General features: G+C 57.2%; 1 protein-coding gene across 4 annotated transcripts in view; it reads left to right on the plus strand.

The window, feature by feature from the left end:
* Window positions 1-1,994: 1,994 nt before the first annotated feature.
* Window positions 1,995-24,306, plus strand: part of LOC109307802 (phospholipid-transporting ATPase ID-like) — a 72,329-nt gene continuing 50,017 nt past the window's right edge. The window contains exons 1-3 of one of the 4 annotated variants that reach the window (XM_019531905.1): window positions 1,995-2,245; window positions 15,122-15,200; window positions 24,162-24,220. In XM_019531905.1, coding sequence (XP_019387450.1) covers window positions 15,158-15,200; window positions 24,162-24,220 — 102 coding nt within the window. In that variant the 5' untranslated portion in view covers window positions 1,995-2,245; window positions 15,122-15,157. Of the gene's footprint in view, window positions 2,246-6,406; window positions 6,685-8,214; window positions 8,307-14,623; window positions 14,648-15,121; window positions 15,201-24,161; window positions 24,221-24,306 lie in introns of those variants that run through there. The other 3 variants (XM_019531902.1, XM_019531903.1, XM_019531904.1) reach the window with 3 other exon arrangements.

Consider the following 24,306-nt stretch of genomic DNA (forward strand, 5'->3'; position numbering starts at 1 on the left):
GAGCTCCTCAAGGGAGCGATGCAATCTCCTTCCTTCGGGGATTTCAAACATCTGTTTTGGATGGCATAGGGACGGCCCAGTCTGCATCAGTGCTGGGAACTGGAGTTAGGTGACCCTTGAGACCCCAGCCCCAGGCTTTTGGGACTCCTGACCTTTGCGCACATGTCTCTACAGAGCCATGCAGAAGCGGGGTTGGAAGGATCTCCAGAGGTCACCTAGTCAGTGTTGTCCAAATACAGGCAATTTGATTTGGATATCCAGGCCCAGGTAGCCTTGGGGGGAAGCTTTTCCCTCTGGGACGTGTCCCCTGTTAAACCAGAGCCTGGCTGGGCTGTTGGCACTGTTGGTATTTTTAACTGAAGTGGAAGAGAGTCGCTTGTCTAACAGCAAGGGTCGGGTGAGACCGCTGGAGGGGGTCGGCCTTGCTAGAGTATTACACTGCTTAGTGCAAATCCTAATTTGACAGTGGCTGCGCTAACAGCGGGAGCTGAAGCAGGCCCCGATGCACACAGAGCTAGGCCTACCGCATACAGCTTGCGCAGATGTGCTGGGAAAGTCGCTCGTTTGTTGTAGAAGAGCCTCCGAGGCCGACGGCAAGCGCGTGAGCCGATGAGAGCGTCGAGACAAGGATCAGAGCGGCCTTCCCATCGGTCAACCCACATCCTACTTCTCAGTCCTTTTTGCAACCTGCCTACTAGATGTCATGTCACCTAAATGTGTTTTAGTGACTGGTCAAAGTAGGATGTGTCTGCTGTACAGACAAGGTAAGCACGGTGCATTAAAAGGGGCCTGGGATCCCCAAATACTTTGGGTTTAGGGGTTATACCATGCTTGCAAAAGACCGGGTGGGGGGCATCACTCCCTCTTACGGAGAAGGACGTTGAAGCGTAAGCTTTAAGTGACTTGCCCAGGGCCACAGGAGGAGTCTGTGGCAGAGCAGGAACTGAACCAAGATCTCCCGAGTCCCAACCCAGTGCATGCAGTATACAAGTGACTGAGATAAGGATGGGGGTAGGGTTACTCCGGGTTAGTTGTCTGTGTGCACACTCCTACCCCGAGGGAAATGGGAAGTAACCTCTGCAACAGAGGTCCAAGCTGCCCCATACTGGCTTTCTCCGTGCTGGGGAAAGAGCAAGCACGTGGGCAGCCACCCCAGGAGAGCCCTGCCCGCCTTTGCCCCACGGCAATTTGTCTGCATGGAGCTCTCCTGCAGACGCCGATGCGGTGCAACAGCTTTGCCTGTTGTTGGGAGCGCAGGGCAGGAGGCTGCTCGGGTAGAAAGTCGGTGGGTTTTGCCCTGCCTGCGCGCCCTGCTTGACAAGGGTGCCGTCCCCTTGAAAGCCTGTCGCAGGCGGGTGCCTCGGACGTGCACGGATGCATGGAAAGACCTGACAGAAAGAGATCGAAGCTCGCAGTTTGGCGCTTGGCAGCTCCCCTGGTCCAGGCATGGGGGGACGAGAGAGGCAAGCGGGGGCAGAGCACTGTAACACACGCCCGCTCGCATGTTTCTTGTCCCAGGGCTTTGTCCCGTCGCCCATCACTTAGTCTTCGCCCGACTCGCTCCAGAGGTGCTGCAGCTTCCCAGCTGGGGAGAGCGGCCCAGGAGCTAACCAAAGACACCGGCGGCGTTTCCCTTGCGCTGCAGCAGTATCTCCAGGCCCCCGCGTGGGATCAGGCCCCGCGGAGCCGAGTGCCGGGTGGACGTAAAGTAAAAGTTGATCCTTGCAGAAAGGTTGCCTAAAGCTTAACGGCTTTTCGTTGTTTGTTTTTGGCTGGTACCAGCGAACTATTCTCCTTTCTGGCCTCGCAGGGATGAACCTCTCCTCTGCCCTGGGCGCCGAAGTGCAGCCTGAGCACGGCCTCCTCCTTGCAGCCGCTCTCTTGGGCGGCGTTTCCCAGAGGAGAAGCGCAGGCCTGCCCCGACGCATACGTTATTAATACCTGATGTCACGCACGAGTCCAATGATCAATCGCTGGGTATTTACTCAGTGCTAGACGGTGCCACGGTCCGCCCACAGAGCCGGGAGCTTTGCTCCGGGGGTGGCGTGTCTTTCTTCCTCGCAGCTCCCGCGGAGCAGGGCGCCGTGCTGCCGCTTCGGCCCGAGCTCCGGTCCCGGCAGCCGAGCGGGCCGCGGGCACGCTGCAAGCATCGAGGCCCTTTGGAAGGAGCCCGTTTCCATGCGGTGCCCACGACGAGCCGCGTAGCGCTTCCCTGGGCAGGGCAGGAGGCGCCGGGAGCAGCCAGGTGGGTCGAGTCGACCACACGGTCCGGGGGAGAAATGCAAAGGGCTTGGCTCTAACTCCCCTGCCCGGCCGTTTCAGGGGCTCGCGCAGGCTCTGGTCCGGGGCCCGACGCCGAGGGAAAGGCCGGCGCCGACCTCGCGGGGCTTCGGGCCCCGGTTCTCTGCCCGCGTGGCTTCCTCCGTGCCGCGAGCGCGCGTGGGAGCCCCCCTTTCGCATCCTGGCGGGGACGGGCCGCCCCCGTGAAACGGAGCCCCGGGGCAGGTTTTGGGGGGCGAGATGCTGTTGCCTGGGTGCGGGGCGGGCTGCGGTCTCTGGCCCGGGTCCGGCCGGGAGCTCGGCCCCCGGAGCGGTGGCTCCCCACGCCCAATCCTCGCGGGGGCACGGGCGTGAGGCCCCCTGCGCCGGCTGCAGCCGCGCCCCCGGCCTCCGCCGAAAATACGCTGAGCGCAGGTGCTGGCGAAGCGGGGGAGCCCCCCGACGGGGCGGTGAGGGCGCGGCCTGCAGCAAAGCGGGCGGCGATCGCTTCCTCCCACCGAGCGGCTCGCTTCTCTTCCCCGTCGACGCGCCCGGGTTTCTCGACGTGCTTCTTGGCTTCGGGTCCGGCCCGCGTGTCACCTCGCATCGCCTCTTCCGAGCGAGCCCCTTCCCTCTGCTTTGGCTGAGGGAAGGCGGAGCGGGGGCGAGCCGATGCGACGTGGCGCCAGGCGCCCCGGGGCTGCCTCTGCCCCTCGCGCGGGAAGCGGCCTGCTCTCGCCGGAGGCAGTCATGCAGCCTCGGGCAGAAGTAACTCTGCGGTGCCCTGGTGCCGGCTTCAGGCCCGCCGAGACCTCAGCCTGGCCGCCTTTCCTCTGCCCTCTGCGTAGGCCTGGGGTCCCCTCGCCTTGCTGGGACGTGCACGGCCGTGGCGGGGGGGGCCGCCAGGAGACCCCAGAAGCCCCTGGGGACCTGATGCCCGCCTGGCGTGGGGAAGTGAGGAGTAAAGCCCCTTGCTTGGGTGCAGAGCTGGCGGCCCCGGGCACGAAGCCACCTGCGCTGCGGAGGGCGGTTCCCTCCTCCTCCGTGTGCTGCGGAGAGGAGGACGCGGGCCGATGGTTCGAAGCTGCGGCAAAGTGGATTTGAGTTTGGAGATCAGGGAAAACTTCGCTGTCGGAGCAGGGAGGCAGCGGGAGAGATGCTGGCAGTCTTCAAGGAGAGGCTGGGCAGCCACAGGGCAGGGCGGTGCAGGTGCAGCGATGCCCGTGCCCGCTACGGGGTCCTGGGCTTTGCTGGGTGCCCCCCACTTTTTTGCTCCGTGCGTCAGAGGGGTTTCAAGCTTCCCCAGAGGTGCTGCTGGAGCCTGGGATGGGGATGGGGACGTGTCAGTGCTCCTGCTGGCACCGACCTCGCCGGGTTTCTTCTACCTTGTACTGGAGGCATCGGACATCAGGATGTTACCCGGCTGCAAGCTTCTGCCCTGGCCCGGGATCTTGCAGCACGCAGGTGTGCAAGAGCAGCTCACACCTGCCTCCACAGAGGTCCCAGCTCCAGCTGGCAAGGCCTGGGGGGATGCAGGAGAAGCTGCTCTTTCTCCAAATCCCCGTGAGAATCGCGTCTTCGCGAACGCCCTCCGCGAGAGCCTTGCGCGGCCGTGTCGGGCAGCAGAGCGCTTTCCCCGCTGCCGCAATGAACCGGGCTCTTTCCTTGCCCTCCTCTGCTGGGTGTCTCCTCGTGCAAAACTCAGCTCCCCCCGTGCAAGACCGCCCGCAGAGCGTCCCGCCTGGGCAGCGCGTGCTGGAGGCTGCCGGGGCTGGGTGACCCCTTTGAGCCCCAGGACGGCGCGTGTCCAGTAGCTGGGAGCAGGGTAAAACTGGCTGCTGCTTGTCGGAGGTAACTGGGCTGCCGGTAGCCAGGCCCAGCCGGGGACGAAGGAGCCTGCCTGCAGGCCTGACCCCTCGCCTGCCATACCCCGGGTATGGGGCGCAGCCACCGGGCTGTCGTGCGTGGGCACGGAGTCCCTGGCACGTCCCTCTGCCCCCACACGGCCCCCGGCCCGGGGTCAGCCCCCGCGGGACAGCCGAGCAGGGCTGGGTCGGGCCGGGGCTCGTCCGCGAACCGTGCAGCTTGCGTGGGACCTGGGCTGGCGGCTGCAGGCCCAGGGGCCTCTCCGGTCCTGCAGCCCCCGGAAGCTCGACCCGGCGGCAGCTCCGTCCGAGGCCGCGTCTTGCCTTCGAAGCAGATGAGAGCGCGGAGGGAGGGAGGAAGGGGACAGGACTCCTGGCCTGGCTGCCGCGGCTGGGGCCACGGCTCGAGACTCGGGCTCTTCGTTCGCCGCAAGACCCGTGGATGAGCGGCCAGAAGTGATGCCGGCGGCATGTGCCAGCCGTGGGGCTGCTCCCGGGGGTGGGTGATTCGGCTGCTGGTCCAGGGCGGAAGGGGCCCAGCCCTGCCGCACCTGCCCCCACCCAGACCACCAGGTGCAAGACAAAGACCATTGTGCAATAGCAAACGAGGGCAATAAAGCCTGGTGGCCCGGTGCTGGGGAGAGACGGAGACACCCAGAGCAAACAAGGAGCATTCAAGCGCCTTCGAATGGTGCAGAGGCCGTGCGGAGGGCGGCCGTGGGGCTGCCAAGCCTCGGACCGGGTGGAAATACCCCTGGGGTGACGGTCTGCAGGGCCGAGAGGAAAACTGATGTTTGGGATGGGATTTATAAGCAGGAGGAAAAGATCCCAAGGGGATGAGGTGGCTATGGAGCGAGGGGGCAGGTTAGAGACGGCGCCCGCTGCTTCCCGGGAGCCGATTAGAGCTGTCCCTTCCTCTCCTTTGCAGAGATTTCCCCTTCTAGAGTAGCCCGCCTGGCTCTGGGCGTCCCTAGGGTAGAGACCAGTGGTCTCGGGGAAATCCCGACCGTGCCCTTGATAACACGGCATTGCTGTCGATGCTCCAGACACACGCGCTCAACCGGGCCAGGGCAGGCGCGCTCTCGACGCCTGTGGGGAAAGCGCGCTGGAGGCAACCGAGGTGCAAGCGCAGCCCTCGCCCTGTGCCGAGGAAAAGCAGCGGGAGGAAACCAACCCGTGCCTGCTGCACCGGTCAGGGCCGTTTGGGTTTGAGGTCGGTTAAAAGGAGAAGGACCCCGAGCAAGGAAGGAAATAACAAGGCTGACGGCAGATGAAATAGGAAGAGGGTATAAAATAGCAACCGAGCGACGAGGAGGCCCTCGTCCGAAGCGGGGGGCGCGATGGAGACGAGAGAGAGAAACGACCCCCCGACGACCGCTGGCGGGGCCCCGGCTATGGAGAAGGAGCGGGGCGTGTGACACGCCAGGCGTGCGGGGCTGTCGCGGGGGCCGTCAGGGCCGTCCTGGCACCGCGCGTCACTCCGTGAGAGCGCCCCGACGGCCTGGGCACAGAGGCGCGCCCGGCAAGGACGGCTCGGGCCAAGTGCGTGGCTGGAAAGGCCTTGCCGGCCCCCCGTCGCCAGGCTCCCTTTGGGGGTCTCCTTTGACTGAAAGCATTGGGGGCTACTGATGCTTCACCACTGGCCCCATGCAGGAGATTGCAGCCTGGCAAAGCCCTGGGCACCTGGCCCCCGAGCCCCTTGGCTTTCAGTGCATCACTGCTCATCAAACGCAGTCGCTTGGGGCGTGCCAAACCAGACCCCTGCGGCGTATCGGGTCCCGTGCACATGCAGCAGGGAGATGGCAGGTCTGGAGGGGGGAATCCTTGGCCCGATGGCGGTGGGGGGTGAAGCGATGGGGGGCTGATGAGGCCGAGACAGGCAGTCCTGGGGCGAGAGGGCAGGGAAGGGCTGGCGTAAGGGTTTTCATGGGGATGCAAACCCCTCGTGTTTCGTGGCTGGAGGACCCCGTAACTGCCCCTGCAGGGTGGGGTCTGCGGTCCCCTGGGCCGCAGGGGGTCTGAACTGCGGCTCCGGACCCCAAGGACGACTCAAGCTCCCCTGCCAGTTCCTCCTTTCTCTTCCCCTTTCTCCGAGCGGCGCCTTTCCTCCTCCCATGTCATTTTATAGCCCTCCGGAGCGACAGCTGCCCTGGGCATCCCGGCGGGCTGGGTGCTTTGCTTTCCTGGCCCCCGGCACTTCACAGCTGGCGTTGCGGTGGGTGTTTGGAAAGGAGCACTTTCCCTATCGACAGGAAACAGAAAAAAAAAATAATGCCAGAAGAATTTGGCCGGCGGCCAGGGCCGGAGAGGGAAGAAAGAAGTCTGGAGTAAAAGTAGCTGCTCGGCTTTCCCGGAGCAGCCGCGGCAGCCGCATGTTTTGGGGGCTCTGGCTGGGTGCTGCCGTCCTTGCACCCCGGGGTGGCGCGGCCTGGCTCGCCTGCATCCCGCCTGCCCTCCGCGGTCCCGAGAGGAGCGTGAGCAGCCCTGGAGAGGAGTGTGCCGGCGTGCTATGGAGGAGGGCAGGGGCTGGGCGGCTGGGACGTCGACGGGCCCCCCCCGGGTAAGATTTAGCACCCGCCTGTTTCCCTGCCAGCTGCGGCGGCAGCAAGTGGGCGCTTTCAGGCCCACGGGTCCTATCCGAGCCCACTGCTGTCCGGGGGAGGACTGGGGGCGCAGCACTGACGGGTGGAGGGAGCTGAGCCCTGCGCGATATTTTTAAAGCCAGGCCGCTCGGGGTGGCGGCTTCGGAGGAGATGGACGGATGGTGCCGGCTTGTGACGGGGAAACGCAGCAGATAACGGGCTCGGCTAGTTTCCTGGCAGTCCTGGTGGGTTTCTCCTGCGGGACAGTTTCTTCCCCGGCTGCCCTACCCAGGGCAGGGCCCCTCTCTGCTCGCGCTGCTGATGCCCAAGGAAGCTCTCTGGGTGTGTAGGGGCTGCTTCCGCCTGCCCGCTGGGGGCTGGGTTGCAAAATTTCTCATGAAATCCAGGCTGACATCAGCTAAACCCAACCCCGCCCAAGGCAGGGAGGATGAGCTGTTGCGTCTGAGAGTCAAGGAGCAAAGACTCCCTCCTTGGCTCTGCCACAGGCTTCCTGTATGACCTTGGGCAAGTCACTTTGCTGCCCCATGGCTTAGTTCTCCACCTCCGAAATAGGGGTCATTTGGGCTCAGTGCCACCCCTCGGAGAGTGTGGGAGGAGAACGAGCGTGAGCGCTGGCTCCGGCTGGCTGAGGCCCTTTATCGGTGAACTGTGGCTTGTATTTTTTTCCAAAAGGCCCGGCATTTGCAAACTGGCGTGCCTGTGGAGAGAGAAGCGAACCTCCCCTGACACCCGGTTTGCACGGCGGAGCTGCCCATCTTAGCACTTGCATGAGCATTAGCTGGCACCATTACTAGGTGGCAACGGGTCTGCTATTGCACGGGGGTGTCTGAGATCCATCCCCTGGTGCCACTGGGTGTGATACCAGACAGCCATCGTAGACTGGGCAGTATCTGGCGAGAGCCACTGGTGGCCGGGATTGATGTGCCCATTTCCCAAGCCTCAGTTGACCTCAGCTGGAGCTGGTAGGGAACTGGCCTATCCTGTCTAAGCCCCCAGATTTTATTTTGGCTGCGCTCCCCACAATGCCAGCCACCAGCAATGAAGGCTTCCAGGCCATGGCTTCAGGCTCTTGTTCCTCTTGTGATGGTCTGTAGCCTGGATCAGGGGCTGCCAGTCCATGGGCTGCTTTAAACCCCTCGCAGCTCTGTGCCCGTGCCCTGTGCCCTCTTAGGCAGGCAAGGTTTTTGGAGTAGAGGTGATCTCTTTCATTAGACCAACTGAATTGTTGGGGGAAAAAAGTTCTTAGCAAGCTTCGTACCTGAAAGCTTGCAATTAATGATTTTTTTAAATTTTATTTTATTTTATTATTTTTTCTTGCAAAAATCTTGTTGGTTTAATAAAAGATATCATCTCTACCAGGAGTCCCGATAGCAAGCTTTCTGGCACAATCTCCCTTCCTCAGGCATAGGGAGTCTCTGCTGGTCTAAGACTGAATGAGAGAAACTAAAAGTGTAGCAGGATGTCACTGAAAATATAAATAGGTGGAAATTAGAAAAACCAAAGGTGAAGCAGGGAAGGAGGAGGAAGAAAGCAGGTGGAAAAAAGCCAAAGGGAAACATAACAGATGCAGTATTACAAGGTAAAAAAAGAGGCATCAATGAGAAAGGAAATGTATGGAAATCATGAAGACAAAGGGCAGAAAAGGAGGGGAGGGGAGAAAGTTGGGGGAAAACAAGAACGGAAGAGGTCAGGTCAGGCAGGTACCCGGTGAATCCGATGGCCGGCAGGTTGTAATGTGTCATAAATCCAATGTCGATGCTGAGTCCGTGGTTTCTAGTATCCAGTAAATTTATGGCGTGAAGTTCATGGGCTTGTCTGCGAAAGGTGTTTTGTAAGGTCCCTGTGAGGATGAGGACTGTGAGATCGGAAAGGGAGTGGTTGTCCCGTGAGGAGTGTGCATGCACAGGTAGTTGGGTATTCTTGTCTTCGGTGGGTTGCCGGTGGGTGTTCGTTCTGGGGTGCAGTTGTTGCTTGGTCTCTCCTACATGTTTTCCATCGAGGCATTTTGTGCACTGGATGAGAGAGAGAACATTTCTGGAGGTGCAGGTGTAAAATCCAGGGATGGTGATGGTGATGGCTCTGTGGGGTGTAGGTATTGTGGGGTGGTGGAGATGTGTTGGCAGGTTTTGCATTTCTTGTCCTGGCCTGGTCTGGATCCACTGGGTGTAGTTGGGGTCGTAGGGAGTTTGCTTCTGGTGATGAGGTTAGCAAGGTTTGGTGCTACGTTTGGAGGCTAGGATGGGTGGTTCTGGGAAGATCTCTTTAAGACGGGGGTCATCTTCTAGCATGGGTTGCAATTGTTTGAGGATTGTCCGTATGGGTTCTAGGGAAGGGGGATATGCCATAACTTACGGTGTGCGATTTGTGGGGATTTCCTTTTTGTACTGCAGCAAATCTTCCCGTGGTGCCCAGGTGGCTCTTTCAGAAGCGCAAGCCGTCCTCTGGAGGAGCGTCCTTGTTGGCTGAAGGCCCTTTTCAGATTTGTGAGGTGGCAATCACGGGTATTCACCTCGCTGCAAATTCGGTGGTATCGGAGGGCTTGGCTGTAACTTGCAGCTTTCTTGGTGCGTTTGGGGTGATTGCTGGTTCTGCGTAGATGGGTATGTTGGTCCGTGGGTTTCTTGTATACGGTGGTTTGCATTTTACTATCTTGGATATTGATCATGGTGGCCAAAAAGGAAATGCTGGTGTTAGAGTATTCAAGTAATAGTCTGATGGAGTGGTGACGATTGTCGAATTCTTGGTGGAAATCAATCAGCGACTGCAGAGTTTTCATCCAAATGATGAAGACGTCATCTCTGTATCTCGCGTATAGTAAGGGTTTGATGGTGCAGCTCTTGAGGAAGTCTTCTAGGTGGGATATAAAAATGTTGGCATATTGTGGGGCCATTTTGGTGCCTGTAGCTGTACCCATGGTCTGGAGGAAGTGTTGGTTCTTGAACCTGAAGTTGTTGTGTGTAGGGATGTATATGAAGTGTATAGTATAGTATAGTATAGTATAGTATAGTATAGTATAGTATACGAGTTCAGTGGTATCCTGAGGTCCGTACTCAGAGTTGTAATCTCATCCTTGTAGATACGTGAGGCAGGCTTGGCTGCCGTCCTGGTGTGGGATGGATAAAGCTAGTGACGTCCATGGTGACTATTGCTGGGAGGATGGTCTATGTTTTTGAGTTTTTGCAGGCAATCAGTTGCGTCTTGGATGAAACTCGGTTTTTGGTGACGGGCGGTTTTAAGATGGGTTCGATGGAAGCTGATATTTCTTCGGTTGGGGTCCCATGGTTTGAAATGATAGGTTTCCTTGTTTGTGGATTTTAGGGAGCAGGTAAAAAGTCCCTGGGTTGGGTAGTGGAGGGATCAAGGTCTGTAGTTTTTCTTGTAGTTCTGATGGATATGATGTGATGGTGGTTTTGAGGAGAAAAGGGGAGTAGGGTCTTCCTGTAGTTTTGTTATAGTTGGTAATGTCAGAGAGTTGTCTGTTGGCTTCTTTTACGTAGCCTGTTTCCCCGAGCATGATGTTGGAGCGTTGTACGGTATTGCCCTCTTACACGTGTCGTGGTCGGTCAGCCGTCGGGTAGGTCTTGTATTTGCTTGGAGGGTCTGTCTGTGAAGACTGCGTGCTGTCTCGTAGCTGGAAGCAAGTGCAGCCCTTCCCCAGCAGCGTGGCCTGTGCTCTGCTATGGCAATGCAAGGAGCTGGCTCAGGCAGCTGACCCGCTTCCCATGCAGGGTGTCTGCTCTCTGCTCCCCAGAGCTGCCTGGCCTTCGCGCTGCTGCTTGCTGGGACGAAAAGCGCCCCTGCCTTCTCCAGTCTGCACCAGCCTCCGTCACCTCGAGGGCAGGCGGCTACTTCTGGCTGAGCTCGGGGCCGAAAGGAAAGCGCGTCGGGCCGTTTCCGTGGGTGCACCACAGCAGGGGAGACCACCGAGCCCTTTCCTTTGTGACCCTGGATCTCAGCTGGCTCTTGCCCAGCGTGGACCTGGAAGCTGTACGTGCCCAGGGGGAGGCTGTCATGGTCCTCAGCTGTGGAAGCCCTTTTTGGGGAGAAGCCGGCTGGCCCTCGCCGGGCTGTATTCAGGGCACGGTGCCCAAGCTCTGTACAGCAACGGGGGAGCGCTGGTCTCCGATAGATAGTAGGCAAACAGCACTGCAAAAACCCAGTGCTCTGCATCCCCAGGGGTTGGGAACTGTACCTTTAAGTGACTCCGTGCTCCAGACATGAGCGGTTTTGGGGGAGGTTGTCGCAGAGGCTCATGTCAAGTGGAGTGTCCCAGGGTCGGTCCTGGGGCTGGTTTTGTTCAACATCTTCATCAGTGACCTGGAAGATGGGATGGATGCACCCTCGGCAAGTCTGCAGATGACACCAAGCTGGAGGAGTAACAGATGCACTGGAGGTCGGGTTAGGATTCAGAGAGATCTCAACATGTTGGAGGACTGGGCCAAAAGAAATCTCAGAGGTTCAACAAGGATGAGTGCAAAATCCTGCACTTAGGATGGGACAATCCCCTGCACCGGGGCAGGTGGGGGTGATGGGCTGGGCAGCAGCTCTGCAGAAAAGGACCGGGGGGGACAGGGGACAAGAAGATGGACAGGAGCCGGCAGTGTGTCCTCGTGCCAAGAAGGCTCCCGGCATCCTGGGTGCATTGGTAGGAGCGTCGCCAGCAGATCGAGGGCAGCGATTCTCCCTCTTTTCAGCACTGGGGAGGCCACATCTGGAGTCCTGTGTCCAGCTGTGGGCCCCCACGACAGAAAGGACGTGGACACATTGGAGAGAGTCCAGCAAAGGACAATGAAAATGGTTGTGGGGCTGGAGGACAGGACTGGTGAGGAGAGGCTGAGGGAAATGGGCTGAATGAGCCTGCAGAAGAGAAGACTGAGGGGGATTGAATAGCAGCCTCCACCTCCCTGCAGGGGGGCTGCAAAGAGGACGGAGCTGGGCTGGTCTCAGTGGGGGCAGGTGACAGGACAAGGAGCAATGGGCTCCAGCTGCAGCAAGGGAAGTTGAGGTTGGATATTAGGAGAAACTTTCTTATGGGGAAGGTGGTGCAGCACTGGTGCAGGCTCCCCAGAGCGGTGGTGCAGTCTCCATCTTTGGAGGTTTTGAAGCCCCAGGTAGACAGCCTTGTCTGGGATGATGGAGTCAGGGCTGGTCCTGCTTGGGGCAGGGAGCTGTACTGGATGTGACCTCCCAAGCTCCCTTCCGCCCTTGGTGCCTGTTTCGATGTCCCATTAAGTCACGGCTGAGTCACGAGGATCCCGCCCAGCACCACAAGCGCAGGAAGAGCCCTAACCATCACACGGTGCCACGAGTGAACAGACCACGTGAGCAGAACCACGGAGCAGCTAGAAGCTGCGCTAGACCCGATGCATGGGAGGCAGGAACAGGAGCATCGCTGGAGAAGGCAGTTAGGAAGCAGGCGTCTTTCTGACCGGGGCAGGGGCCCAGGCAGGTGGTTTTCAGTTAGTTGAGCCAGAGACAACTACGAAATCATGTGTCAAAAATGCTGAAGTGTGTGTAAATATGAGCCCCGAGGCAGACGTTTCATTTTTATTCAGGAACGGAAAACCGCAGCAGCGCCCGTGAGGCCCCGAGTTGTGGAGGGCTGCCGGGAGCCTTGATAAGAACCTGGACCATTATTAGAAACCAGAAGAAAACCTGTAGTCTGAGGTTTAATGCCTGCTGAGGCTGTGGAAACTTGCCAAGAGATGGAAGTTGCCTCATCTGCAATGCAACTCATGGAGGGTGGGTGCTGTCCTGGCCCTGCCGACGTGGTTCTCAATCACGACAGCAGAAGAAAAGGGACCCGGGGGATAAAGGCAAGCCCCGGCTGCAAAGGCGGCTGCCAATGCAGCGCTGACTAAAAGAAATTGCGACGCCGCTCAGCCTGTGGGGAAGGAGGGCAGAAATGCAGCAGATTTGCTTCCCTCTGCAAGTCTGCCAGCGCCAACAGCACGTGCTCGGTGCGGACAAAATAACGGCAACAGCGATGCCGCGGTCCTGCTGCTTGGCCCGAGGCAGGTCTGGGTGCGACGTCTGGGGCTGGCTGTAGTTTGGTCAGTGGATGGACAATGGCTGAGTCCGGGCTGGTTCGGACAGGGCTGATCCTACCTCAGATGGGCCGGACCAGATGCCACCTTTCCAGCCCCATTTCTCTACGATTCGATGACAGCGCCGTTATCCGGGAGGAAGCGTTTTTGCAGGAGCAATGGACGCCGATGCAGATCTGTTTTATAGTAGAAGGTGATCGGACTTTCGACCTGAAATAAAACAGGTTGCTTATTCTTGTTGATGGAGGTGGGCAGCCGTGTGTGCGCGCGCACACACACACACACACACACACACACACACACACACACACACAGAGTCAGGCACAATATGTATGTGTGTGTGTGTATATATGTGTGTATAATGCGTGTGCACACACATGCACACTATGTTCTTGTTCTATAACATTTCTCTCACTTCCCTGAGAAAGCTTTACTAGAAGACACTTGTGCTATATCGGTGGTTGTACCTATTCGATTGCCTTTTGCTCGACTTAGTACACGTGACACAGTCGTGTCTGACAGTTGGCCACAGTTGAGCGGACATGGATTTAAGGGGTTTTCAGCGCAGCCTGGGTTTAGACACGTCACCGTGGGCCCCCGGCGTCCTCAGTCGGATGGGTTGGTGGAAGATGATGTTCAAACAGCTACAGGAAAGGTTGATATTTATCAGCGTGTGATAGATGCTGTGCCGAGTTAAATGCCCGGCTCGCACCAATGAAACATTGCTTATCACCACCATGCAATTCCTGCCCAGACCAAGGTCCCTTTCAGGCCTAAACTTCTGTGAATCGGTGAGTAAGATTATAAGCAGAAGAGAGAGCTGACACATCTGTGATGCTGGAGGAAATGGGAACGTGTGCAAGTACAGGGACGTGGTGAGAGTTGATGGCTGCCAGCAGAAACGGGGTCCCATGAAGTTGTTGTGTGATTTTACAAGGCTATTTCCTCAAATGGGCCCCAGCTTGCAAAAAGCACTTCTCCAGAAGGGAAGGACATCAAGGTCATAATCTCTCTGGTTTTGCTTCAGGAGGTTGGTTTAACAACAGCTGCAACCAGTTAATACAGCGGAGGTAACAAACCAGAACTGGCGCGCGGGCTCTGTCGTGACAGTACTGGTATTTTAAGTGCAGCCAGCAAACCCAAGCAGTGGTGCAAGGCACCCCAGAGACTAACCAAGCCCTGTTAATCTGCCTAATTAACAGGCCAGTTATAATAAGGGTTCACAGTTGTACCCAAAAATGAATGGCGTTGAAATGCTGCCAAGTTTGTCTGGGAAAGGCAGAAGCATTGTGGGGACTTGTACCTTTCGGTGGTTTAGCTCCCCAGAAGCCTGCGCTGCTGGAGAGTTTCTTCTCTTGGGCAGAGGTAGCTGGCACTGTGCGGTGGAGCAAATTGCTCTTCCAGGCACCCGAGACCCCGAGTGTTCCTGGATACATGCAGTAAGCAAGTAGCTAGAGGAAGCTGGATCAGGACTGGCCAAGCCCTTGCCCTGTGGTAGGGCCTGCACTCGCTGGCAGTTGGTTGGAGGCTGCTTTTTGTGATATCCCAGGCTCAGCTGCGCTAGAGAAACTTTGATTTAGCTTTTTGGGGCACTGAAGATCTTTCTAGAAAGGTCCGGTCCACCTGAGAGCATCCCTGGGCTCTGGGGTTTAGCGCATGTGTGGCAGGAGGGTCATTGTTGGCCTCGCAGCGATGATGCGACACCAGGCTGCACTTAGTCTAGCGTGGAGGCTTCATTCATGTGTGGTTAACTCCTATGCGCATGTATAGGATGCTCTGGGCAGGGCTGATCCTGCCTCAGGCAGGATTGGGCCTGATGTGACCCCTGGAGCTCCTTCCAGCCCCACCGCTCTGTGGTTCTCTAATTCCCTGGGCGCATCTACACATGCACTTAAGCACGACTAAATTTAATGTGCATTAAGCAATTTTTGGCAGATGTTGGCACTAAAGTCAGTGCCAAGTCCAGCAGCCCTGCCATGTGACCCTAGTGGCTGGGAAGACCCAGCACTAAAGTTAGTGCCAGGTTGTGTCTGCACGTGCATTAATGCGCTTTAACTAATTGCACCTAAATTTGCCATTTTTAATGCACATTAAGGCCGTGCACATGTAGATGTGTGCCCTTAATGTGCCTTAAATTAGGCTAAAGCGCATTAATGTGTCTTGTGTAGATGCGCCCCCTGTCCCGTCAGATCTCTTTGCTGTGGTGTAGAAAGGTTTGAGGGGTGGCGTTTGAGGTAAAGCTGCCGGGTTGGCTGCACGGCGGAAACCTTTGAGCCTTGCAGCTGGCTCACGTCCCCTTACATAGACAACCCCCCCAGGGGCAATAACCTTGTCTGTTTGCCTGCAGGAATTTCATGGGCTTGTGCTGAAGCCAACTCTGGGGATGCCGCTCTTTGGATGGAAATTTGGGAAGAAGAAATTGAAAGGTGAGTGAGCTCCAGCAGCGCCGCCCAGGTCCTGGGTGGGGGGCCGGGTGCCATCTGCAGCACTTTGCCTCCCCGGGCAGCTCTGGCTGCTTGTGTGCTGGTCTCACCCCCACGGAGCAGTGCTTTGTTTCTGTTCCCAGGGTGCGGTCCTCCGGAGCAGGGGCAAGCTGTGCATGGAGCCCCAGGGCACCGGAGAAGGCTTGGACAAAACGGGTGCACTGGGAGATCCTTGGCTTTGCATCGCTTTGCATGGCACTGCCCCTTGGGTTGGTCCTGTGGCTTTGGCCCTCTAGCAACCAGCCCCAAGAGTCTGGATAGCGCTGATCCTGCCCCAGGGAACCTGGCACCAAACTGTCTCCGCTGGTGTGCTGCCTTCCTGTTTCGCCTCAGAGTCAAAGGCAGCTTTTAGACCCAAAGCACCTCGCACACCATGCCAGCTCTTTGTTTTCACTTGGTTTTTGAGTGCGGAAAAAATAACAGAGGCGTTTTTCAATTGCAAAGAACTCAGGAAGACCACAGTAGGTCCGAACATTTTAGACCTGCTGGATTCCTGTCTGAAATCTCAGGGTTTATCTTGGGAATTGCATTTGCACAGCTAATGCTGCACGCCATCCCTGCAGCGCCTTGAGGCACCTTGGCACTTCCAAGGGTTTCTGTTTGAGTCGGTGCGGCTGTTTCCCTACCCCGGAGGGGCAGAACGGGGGTACCCGTGTTTCACCCCAAAAGCCAGATGAAGCGGGTATGTCTATGGCCATCCCCCTCCCGAGCCCAGGGCTCAGCAAACTCGCAGGCTTTCCTAGGAGAAAAGCAGCACCCTGGTTTGGGCCGGCAGGGACCCTGGCACCAGATACTCTGCCTGATTGCTGGGCTTAGGGGCACATGCAGCAGAAATGCTTGGGCAGGGCTGGATTCTCTGGGATAGCCCCTGTTTTGACAGGGAGGCAGCACAGACATGCCCGGAGAGGCTCTAATACCCAGACGGGAAGGATTGCACCCAGTTCGGGGCCTTTCCAACTCCTGCACCATGGCATCTAGGCTAGGCACCAGTATCTGTGTGCTTGGATAAGAGCGTTGTTCTTAGTCCTGACCAAGCAGAAGTCTGCTTTTTCCGTGAGCATCGCATGCATTGTGTTTTCTGATCCAGAAAGAGGATTTTTCTGCTCGGAGCAGCCCCGGTATCTGCTCCTCAGAGGGGCAATGCTGCAACCGCATGCATCAGCTTGTGCGCTGCACGATACCAGAGCAGCAATTGGAGCTCGCGAGAGAGCAAGGAGCAAAATTCACAGGGAGAGAATTGAAGTGGGTCTGAAAACAATGGACATCGAGAGAGCCAAGGATTAAGAGCTGAGTCAACAGCTTGATCTTCTTTTAGCTATAGATGTTTATTCCCAGATTTAGTCCTTGCACTTCGGAAGAAGTTTAAGAGCTTCCTGATGACGAACACAGGGCATTTTCGAGTAAGCCTTCGCCTTTTCTCTTTACAACTTCCTGTTTTTTTATTCCTCCTAGGTTCCGCTCAGTGATTCTCATTGAATTATGGGAAATTAGGAGTGGAAACTAAGTCTTGAAAGAAAAGGAACAGTGTTTACTTTTACCAGGGGAAAAAACCAAGAAGTGTTTGAAGGTTATTGTCGGAGCCAGCGCAAAGCTCCGGCTCCAGTCGCCACACCCAGCACGCATGGCGGTGGCTTGGCCCTGGGGTTGCGTGGTGAGACGGTGCAAGCCCCTGTTAGGTAGGAAGTCTTGCGAGGGAGGATTTCACCGCTCCGACAGTAAAACCGCTGCAGGTTACAGACGGGGAGGTTAAGTCATTGTTTGACCAGCGGTCTGCAGAAAAACTAATATTTAAAGGAAGTGTTTACTTTTTAAACTCTTGGGTAGAGTTCCCCGTTTCACTGTCACTGATGCGACTCCAACCAAGCCAATAGATAGAGGTCGGATGTGCTGCAAAGTCCAGGTCGTGCATTTGGGCAACAGCGTGATTTCTGCTATCTGATGAAAATGGCCGAGGAGCAGGAGGGCCTGGTTCTTTAGTCATGGGCTGACGATGTGGTCACGATTGGGAAAGCTGCGCCGGGTGAGGGTTTTCCAGGAGGGACGGGCCGGTTCTGCTTAGGGGAAGTGGGTGACTTCTCGTGCAAATAGAGATGGATGGCGTTGACACGGCTCGATGACACGGCTCGATGACGGCACCCGTCAGCTCAGTGCAGAGGCAAGCTCCACCCGCTGCCTCCTCAGCTGGGAGCTACGACGGATAACACGTGTGTCTCGGTGCGGCATTGCCGTGGAGCAGTGTAGACAGCCCCCCGCGACGGGGCTGAGAACAGAATCTAGGCTCCGGAGCCAAACGGGCGAGGAGGGCAGCGATTAATTAATATCTGTGACGCTGGCCTGCATCCGATGGGAGCTGCTAGTGGATGCTGATGGAAGGAAGGAGCCCAGGTTGAACGCGGGTGAGTTCCCGCCGGCTCCGAGCGGGTCCGTGTGGATTTTGAGACAGGAAAGTGCTTGGCCCAATGTCCAGAGCCAGCTCCGTGCTGATGTACAGCGCAGGCACCAGGACGGGTGCTGGAAACGAGTGACGTTTCTCCTCGGAGCAGGTGGGAGACTGGTTTTCATCACACAAACATCATTTCAATAGGTTGGAAATATTGGAAGAATCACTTTGACCCCAGGAACAAAATGTTAGTTTCATCCTTTTCAAATGTTGCTTTGACTGTTATTTTGACCGGGTTTGCTGACGTGCTAGCTGTCGAAGCTGTGCGCAGCGTGGCGCGGTGTCAAACCATTTCATTGCAATACACATGGGAGGTGCGTGCTTTCTAGCAAAGACGATGCGCTGCTGCGGTTCATATGAGGTAGCAGCTGCCTTCCTGAATTTTAAAATAAATATAATAGAATATTTCAACCCCTCCTTCTGAAATGCCAGCGTTTAATAATGCATGACGTACACTCGGTGTACACTCAGCTCCATCCTCCGAGTCGGCCGTGAAGAGGTTGAATAGTACCGGGACCAGGCTGGGCTCCTGGGGAATCCCACGCGATACCCCCTGCCACGTGGACACTGAGCTCTTGCTGTTTGCGCAGTGACCCATGGCAGGTTTGGGAGTTATACCGTGCATCATGTCAACGTTGACGGGAGTTTAACTAGATGATGGATTTGTCTGGGGTGGTTTGGACAGGGCTGATCCTGCCTCGCAGGGGTTGGACTAGACCTCCAGCCCCACTTCTCTACGAGTCTATGACTATCCAAGCAGCTGTGCACCCACCTTCCAGTGGTGTCATCTGGGTTGGCCTTCCTTAGCTTGCTTATGAGACTGATTCAAAGATGCTCGGGCTGAAAGGGACCTTAGCCCGACCCCCTGCGCTGGGCAGGAAAGAGGGCTGGGGTCAGACGACCCCAGCCAGGTGCTTGTCCGGTCTCCTCTTGGAGACATCCAGGGTAGGGGAGAGCATCACCTTCCTTGGAGCCCGTTCCAGATTTTGGCAACCCTCACCGTGAAGTTCTTCCCGACGTCCAACCTAAATCTGCTCTCCGCCCTGGCAAACTAAGCATCTCCTATTCTTTGCTGCCCCCCGCTCGATGACTTTGTAGGCAGCTACAAGATCCCCTCTCAGCCTTCCCGTGCGAAGGCTGAAGAGGTCCAGGTGCCCTGGTCTCTCCGCAAAGGGCTTGGCCTGCAAACCCTGAGCCCCACGGGACCCTCTCCATGCTGTCCACCTCCCTCCTGAAGTGCGGCACCCAGAACTGGACGCAGTACTCCAGCCGCGGCCTGACCAGTGCCGCATAGAGGGGGAGGATCACCTCCCTGGACCAGCTCGAGATGCATCTGTGGATGCACGATGAAGTCCGGTTGGCTTTACTGATCATTTCGTCACACTGACGGCTCACATTCATCTTGGAGGCAACAGCGACTTCGAGACCCCTTTCCACCGCTGAGGAGGTCATCCCCCGGCCTGGAAGTGTGCTGCTGATTCCTTCTCTCCGTGTGCAGCGCCTTGCATTTCTCCTTATTAAACTGCATCCTATTCTGTTCTGCCCATCTTTCCAACCTGTCCAGATCCACCTGGATTCATTCCCTACTCTCTGGTGTGTTAACTTTACCCCATAATTTCATGTAATCTTCAAATTTGGACACAGTGCTTTCCATGCCCTCATCCAAGTCACCGATGGAGACATTGAACAGCACCGGTCCAAAGCCCGAGCCTTGTGGGACTCCACTGCCCGCATCTTTCCAGGCCAATGCTGACCCATCCACCACCACCACACCCAAGCCCACTTCTCACCCGCCTGACCACGTAATCATCTCCGTCACCGCCTGTCAGTCTGTTTATGGGGATACCGTATCGAAGGCCTCCTTTAAGTCTAGGTAGTTGACATCCACCTCGACTCCTGCATCTACGCATTTTGTGACCTGGTTGCCAAAAAAACCCAGATTTATCAGGCAGGATCTGCCTGCTATGAGCCCTTGCTGATTGCTTGTTAGCATTGCTTTCCCCAGTGGACCCCACAAATGTGATCCTTAATAATTTTTTCAAAGGTTTTCCCAAAGAGAGGCGAGGCTAACCGGTCTGCAGTTACCCGGATCCTCCTTCCTCCCCATCTTGAAAACAGGGACCACATTGCCCCTTTCCCAGTCCTCTGGGACCTGGCCGGAGCACCACGAGCCTGCGTTGGCCTTCCTGTCTGATTCCCTGCACGTGCGAGCCAGGCAGGTATACTCCTCCTTGGTAGCTACCTCCTTTTTCCACAGCCTGAGTGCCTCTTTTTTTGCTCCAAGGCTTTTCTGGATTTCCCAGTTCAGCCAAGGGGGTTTCTTGGCCTCTTTTTCCCCTTTGGGAGACACTGTCAAAAGCCTTAGTAAGTGGAAGTATATCCCATTCATCAGTCCCCCATCACCTAGTCATTGAAGGAAAACAGGCTGGCTAGGCATGATTTGCTCTTGATAGGTGCTTGATCAGGTCCTTATAAATTAATCAACAGATTCATCATTTGCCGCAATACCTTTCCAGTTATTGAAGCTGGGCTGGTCTGTAATTGTCTGGATCCATCTTGTTGTATATTTACTCCTTTCCAGTCTCCTGGGACCTCGCTTGGCCTCTGAGCGCCCAAAGACAGCGACTGCTTGAAAAGCAATTTTTTCTAAAGAACTCAGAAATGTTTGGTGACACATTGCTGCATCTTGCGCCAAATTATAGCGAAGCACGAGCTCCTGGTGTGGTGCTAGGGATGCAGGGTCGGGATGCCGTCATCTGTGCTTTCACTGCACTCTCATTGTTAGATGAAGTGTATTTCACTAGTGAGCCCACGTAGATTTGAAGTGCAAGTGCAGGAGAGAGGCAGATATGGTCTTTCAGAGTCATCTTTCCTCCATGTGATCCTGGAAAGCTTGGCAGGGCAGGGACTAGCATTGCATTTTGTATTCAAGTTAAACATAGACTGTTGGCAAGCAGGAAATTTTCCCCATTTGCATGCAGTTTGTTGTAGGGAAACCAATGTCATTGTGTATCTTGTATGCAGATACCACTGATATACAAGGAGGATTTCCTGGTGCATTCAATGCCCTGCCCAGAAATGTGTTAAAATATTGTCTCTGTGTTTGCAAATTCCAGTGATGAAGTCTGGGCTCAGCTCGGTACCAGGCATGTAGATAGACACCCCCTGACCCAAGCAACTCGCATCTTACAACCATCTCCCTCTCTTACTACTCGCTTCCCAGAGGAGAGATGGAAAAGCAGCACTCCTGGAGGCTTTGTCCTTGATTTTTGTTAATTAAGGGAGGTGCTTGGATATTGCAGGAAGGTCTCCAGGTAGGAACCGAGGGGCCAGCAGGTAGGAGTCATAGAAAAGTGGGGCTGGCAGGGACCTGCAGCGTCGGACCTAGTCCAAGCCCTGCCTGAGGCAGGATCGGCCCTGTGCAAACCAGCCCAGATGAACCCATTGTCCAACCTCTGAGCAGAACTACAGAGTCAGCCCTGACACGGTCCTGGGCATCACACTTGTCCCTGCTGCAGGAAAATCAGGGGGCCGCCGACATCGTGCTGCTGCAAAGGGGGTTCATAGATGCTCCAGAGACCCCGGGCAGGGCCGTGTCCCCGCTGCGGAGGAAGGCAAACCCCCCGGCGTGCACCAGTCTGAGCAGGGGGAAATCCCTTCCTGACCCCAATGCCATATCGGGCTGAGCCTGAGCAGAGGGGCAAGACCCTCCAACCAGGCCCCTGCGGGGTTGGTGCCAGCGGGACCATGGCCCAGCCCAGCCCCATCCCCAGCCTGGGCTGCAGCACCCAGCGCCTCTGGAGGAGGTGAGCCCCTTCCCCCACTTGCACTTGTTGCAATAGGAGTGGGGGAAAAATTGCTCCCTAGCTCCATGGGGCATCCAGCAAAGCCCAGACGCCTGGGAAAGCCATCCGCAATCGCAGCTTGAGGCTTGTGACTTCCCCAGGAGAGGCTGAATGAAAGCCTCTTCCACCCTCCCCAGCGCTATTTGTGGGGCTTCAGGCTACCCCGGCTTAGGGGGCAAGGATTGTCCCTTGGAGAGAGCCGAAGAGCACATAAAATCAAAGCCCCCCTCAGTGCCCGAGGCGGCAACGGGCCCTTCCCAGACTGCCCCAGCCGGCGCTGTGGGGCAGGAGCCCAGTGCCACAGCTGTTTGCAAAGGCAGCCGGCCTCTGCTGCCCCAGCACCACGGCTCATGCCTGGGCTGGGGCTGGGCTGGCTCTCCCAGAAGCAGATCAAGCACAGGGATGGGTCCCCGCAGAGGCCTGGTGTTGCTGGAAGGATGCTGCTCAGAGAGCCCAGTCCCTCGTTTGGTCTCCACCTCTGTTTCAGGGACAGGGAGATTGCTTCGTGCAAGTGTGCATTACCCAGGCAGAGCCCCCCAAGCGGAGCCGGGGCCTCGGTCAGACCCGCAGCGTCCGGCTCGAGCTGTGGAAAGTCGTTTCTCTGCGGCCCCACCCTTTGCAGCCGCAGAAACTACCCCCGGCCCGTCTGGAGGCCGCGCTCTTGGCTCTGCTGCTTCAGCATCCGTCAGAAGCGAGTTTCCAGGCTCCGCGGCCAGGACGTGGAGCTTGCCTTTCACAAGCGATTGCCATGCAACAGCCCTAAATGCAAAGGGGGCCGGCTGGCCAGGCAATTACATTTATAGCTGTGTCTTGGATGGTATGTCATCCAGATGTTGTTTTGTGGCTTTGCTCCTAAATCCATCTGCCTGGGAAAGCAACCGCTTTCCCAGTGACTCCTTGCTGTGGTCGGACCAAGGTCTGGCACGCGATCCCGGTGACGTGCGTTGAGTGTTTCCACGGGGTGCTGGTCTTTGCCAGCTATGAAGCGGTCACTGGAGGCGCACAGCCCGGTGTGGGGCCTCAGTGCTTCTTTCCAGGGACTCGCGCCTGCAGTTTGCCAAAGGGAAGAAAGTTTGCTCGGAGCTGATGGGGCTCCCAGGAGTGGAAATCCTCGTGCTGGAGCCGCGCTTCGTGTTCTCCGCGTCCGACCGTGGTGCTCGCAGATGCAGCCATGCATGGTGGAGGCTGGCAGCTGCAGTCAAATCGTTTTGAGCTGTGGTTTCCATTTGTGGGGTGGAGGGACAGCAAGAAGTTTCGGTAGCTGCGGTTAGACGTTGATCCCGCGTTGCCTTGACTCTCGTTGCTGCTTCAGGAGGTGCTGGAGGGCGCGGCTGGAGTTTGCCACGTGGAGCAGGTCCCAGTGCCAGGACATGGGCAGCGGCGAGTCTTGCAGCTCCCGAGAGCTGAGCTGGACGCCCCAGGGGAAGCCTCTGCGCATCCTTCAGAGGTTGCGCCTGGGCCTGCTTCCTTTGCAGCTATCTGCAAGTGGCTGCAGGGACCCTGCCTTCTGGGCACACTTGCGTGCCACGCCCGGTCGTCCCCTTCTAAAGTCACCTGCAGCACGGTGTCTAAGCGTGTGTCTGCACCGCGGCAGGGAAAGACGGTGAGGGGAATAGCCGGCGGGGATTGCAGGGGTCCCTGCTCTGGGAAGAGCCAGGCACAGCCAGCCCTTCAGGGTTATTTGGGCTAAGCCCGCTGGGATGCTTCACCTGGCGCCGAGCTCCTTGCCCAGCACCCCACTGGACAGACCCTGCCTTCTGCCGATGGCCGGCGCTGCTGGGGTGTCGCATCTCTGACCAGCTCCCGCGCGTACGGTGATGGTGCCGCCGAGCTGTGCGGCTTGTGCTCAGGCTTGGAGGGGTCGGGACCCCGGGTTGCCCTCCTGTCGTGCCTCTGACATGCAGGTGTGTGGCTGGGCTGAGCCGCGGGGTGCTCTTGTATTCCCGGGCTCAGCAAGTGCACGTCCATGGGCTTGTGGCATCTGGTCTGGTTTGCCATTGGAAGTGGGAGCTGGACACCGGGACCCTCCTGCGGTCTGTCTCCGGCTCGGCTTGCGTTTTAGGCAAGTCTGGCTAGCCCCACGGTGCCTCAGTTTCCCAAGTGCTGAACAGAGGCCGAGGCAGAATACTTGCTCAGTGAAACGAGCACAAAGTTTAACGAATGCATATCGGAAGTGGTCTGAGGTCCTTGCATCGAGCCTCTGGGCTAGCCAAGTCATTGCTGCGCTGGGGAGGTGATGCCCTCCGCTGCCCAGGGGGACGGGATTGCAAGGAGCTCATGGCATCACTGCAGAGATTTTATGGAGTGAGAGGCAGTTCAAGGCCTGTTTGTCTAGTGTTAACCCTGACTCTCCGAGGGAGATGGGATAAGCAGGCAGGAGGATTCACCTGCTGCACTCATGTTAATATTTGCACGAGCGTGTTGGCTTACGAACTCCTGAATGCTACGATCCCAGCGCTCGGGTGGGGATCTGCCCCACGCCCCCAAGCCCGGGCATCGTCTCCAGGTTTGGGGACGTGCGCCAGTTCTGGCTGCTGCTTTGCTTGTGCATGTATTCATCGTTATCCAGTGCATCCTAATTTCCCTGCTGCAATCTAATGTGTTTCCTCTTCCCTGCAGAGGAAGAGAGGCAGCTTCAGGCAAACAACCGGGACTACAACCTGCAGTTCCAGTATGCTGTAAGTAACAGTGACCGGGCCCGCTCCTCCCTTGCAAGTGTCCCTCTGGTCCTGTTTACGGTGCACGTGAGGTTGGTTATGGTCGG

The sequence above is a fragment of the Crocodylus porosus genome, unplaced genomic scaffold (assembly GCF_001723895.1).
Source record: "Crocodylus porosus isolate Cpor-Errol unplaced genomic scaffold, CroPor_comp1, whole genome shotgun sequence".
NCBI classification, from domain to species: Eukaryota; Metazoa; Chordata; order Crocodylia; family Crocodylidae; genus Crocodylus; species Crocodylus porosus.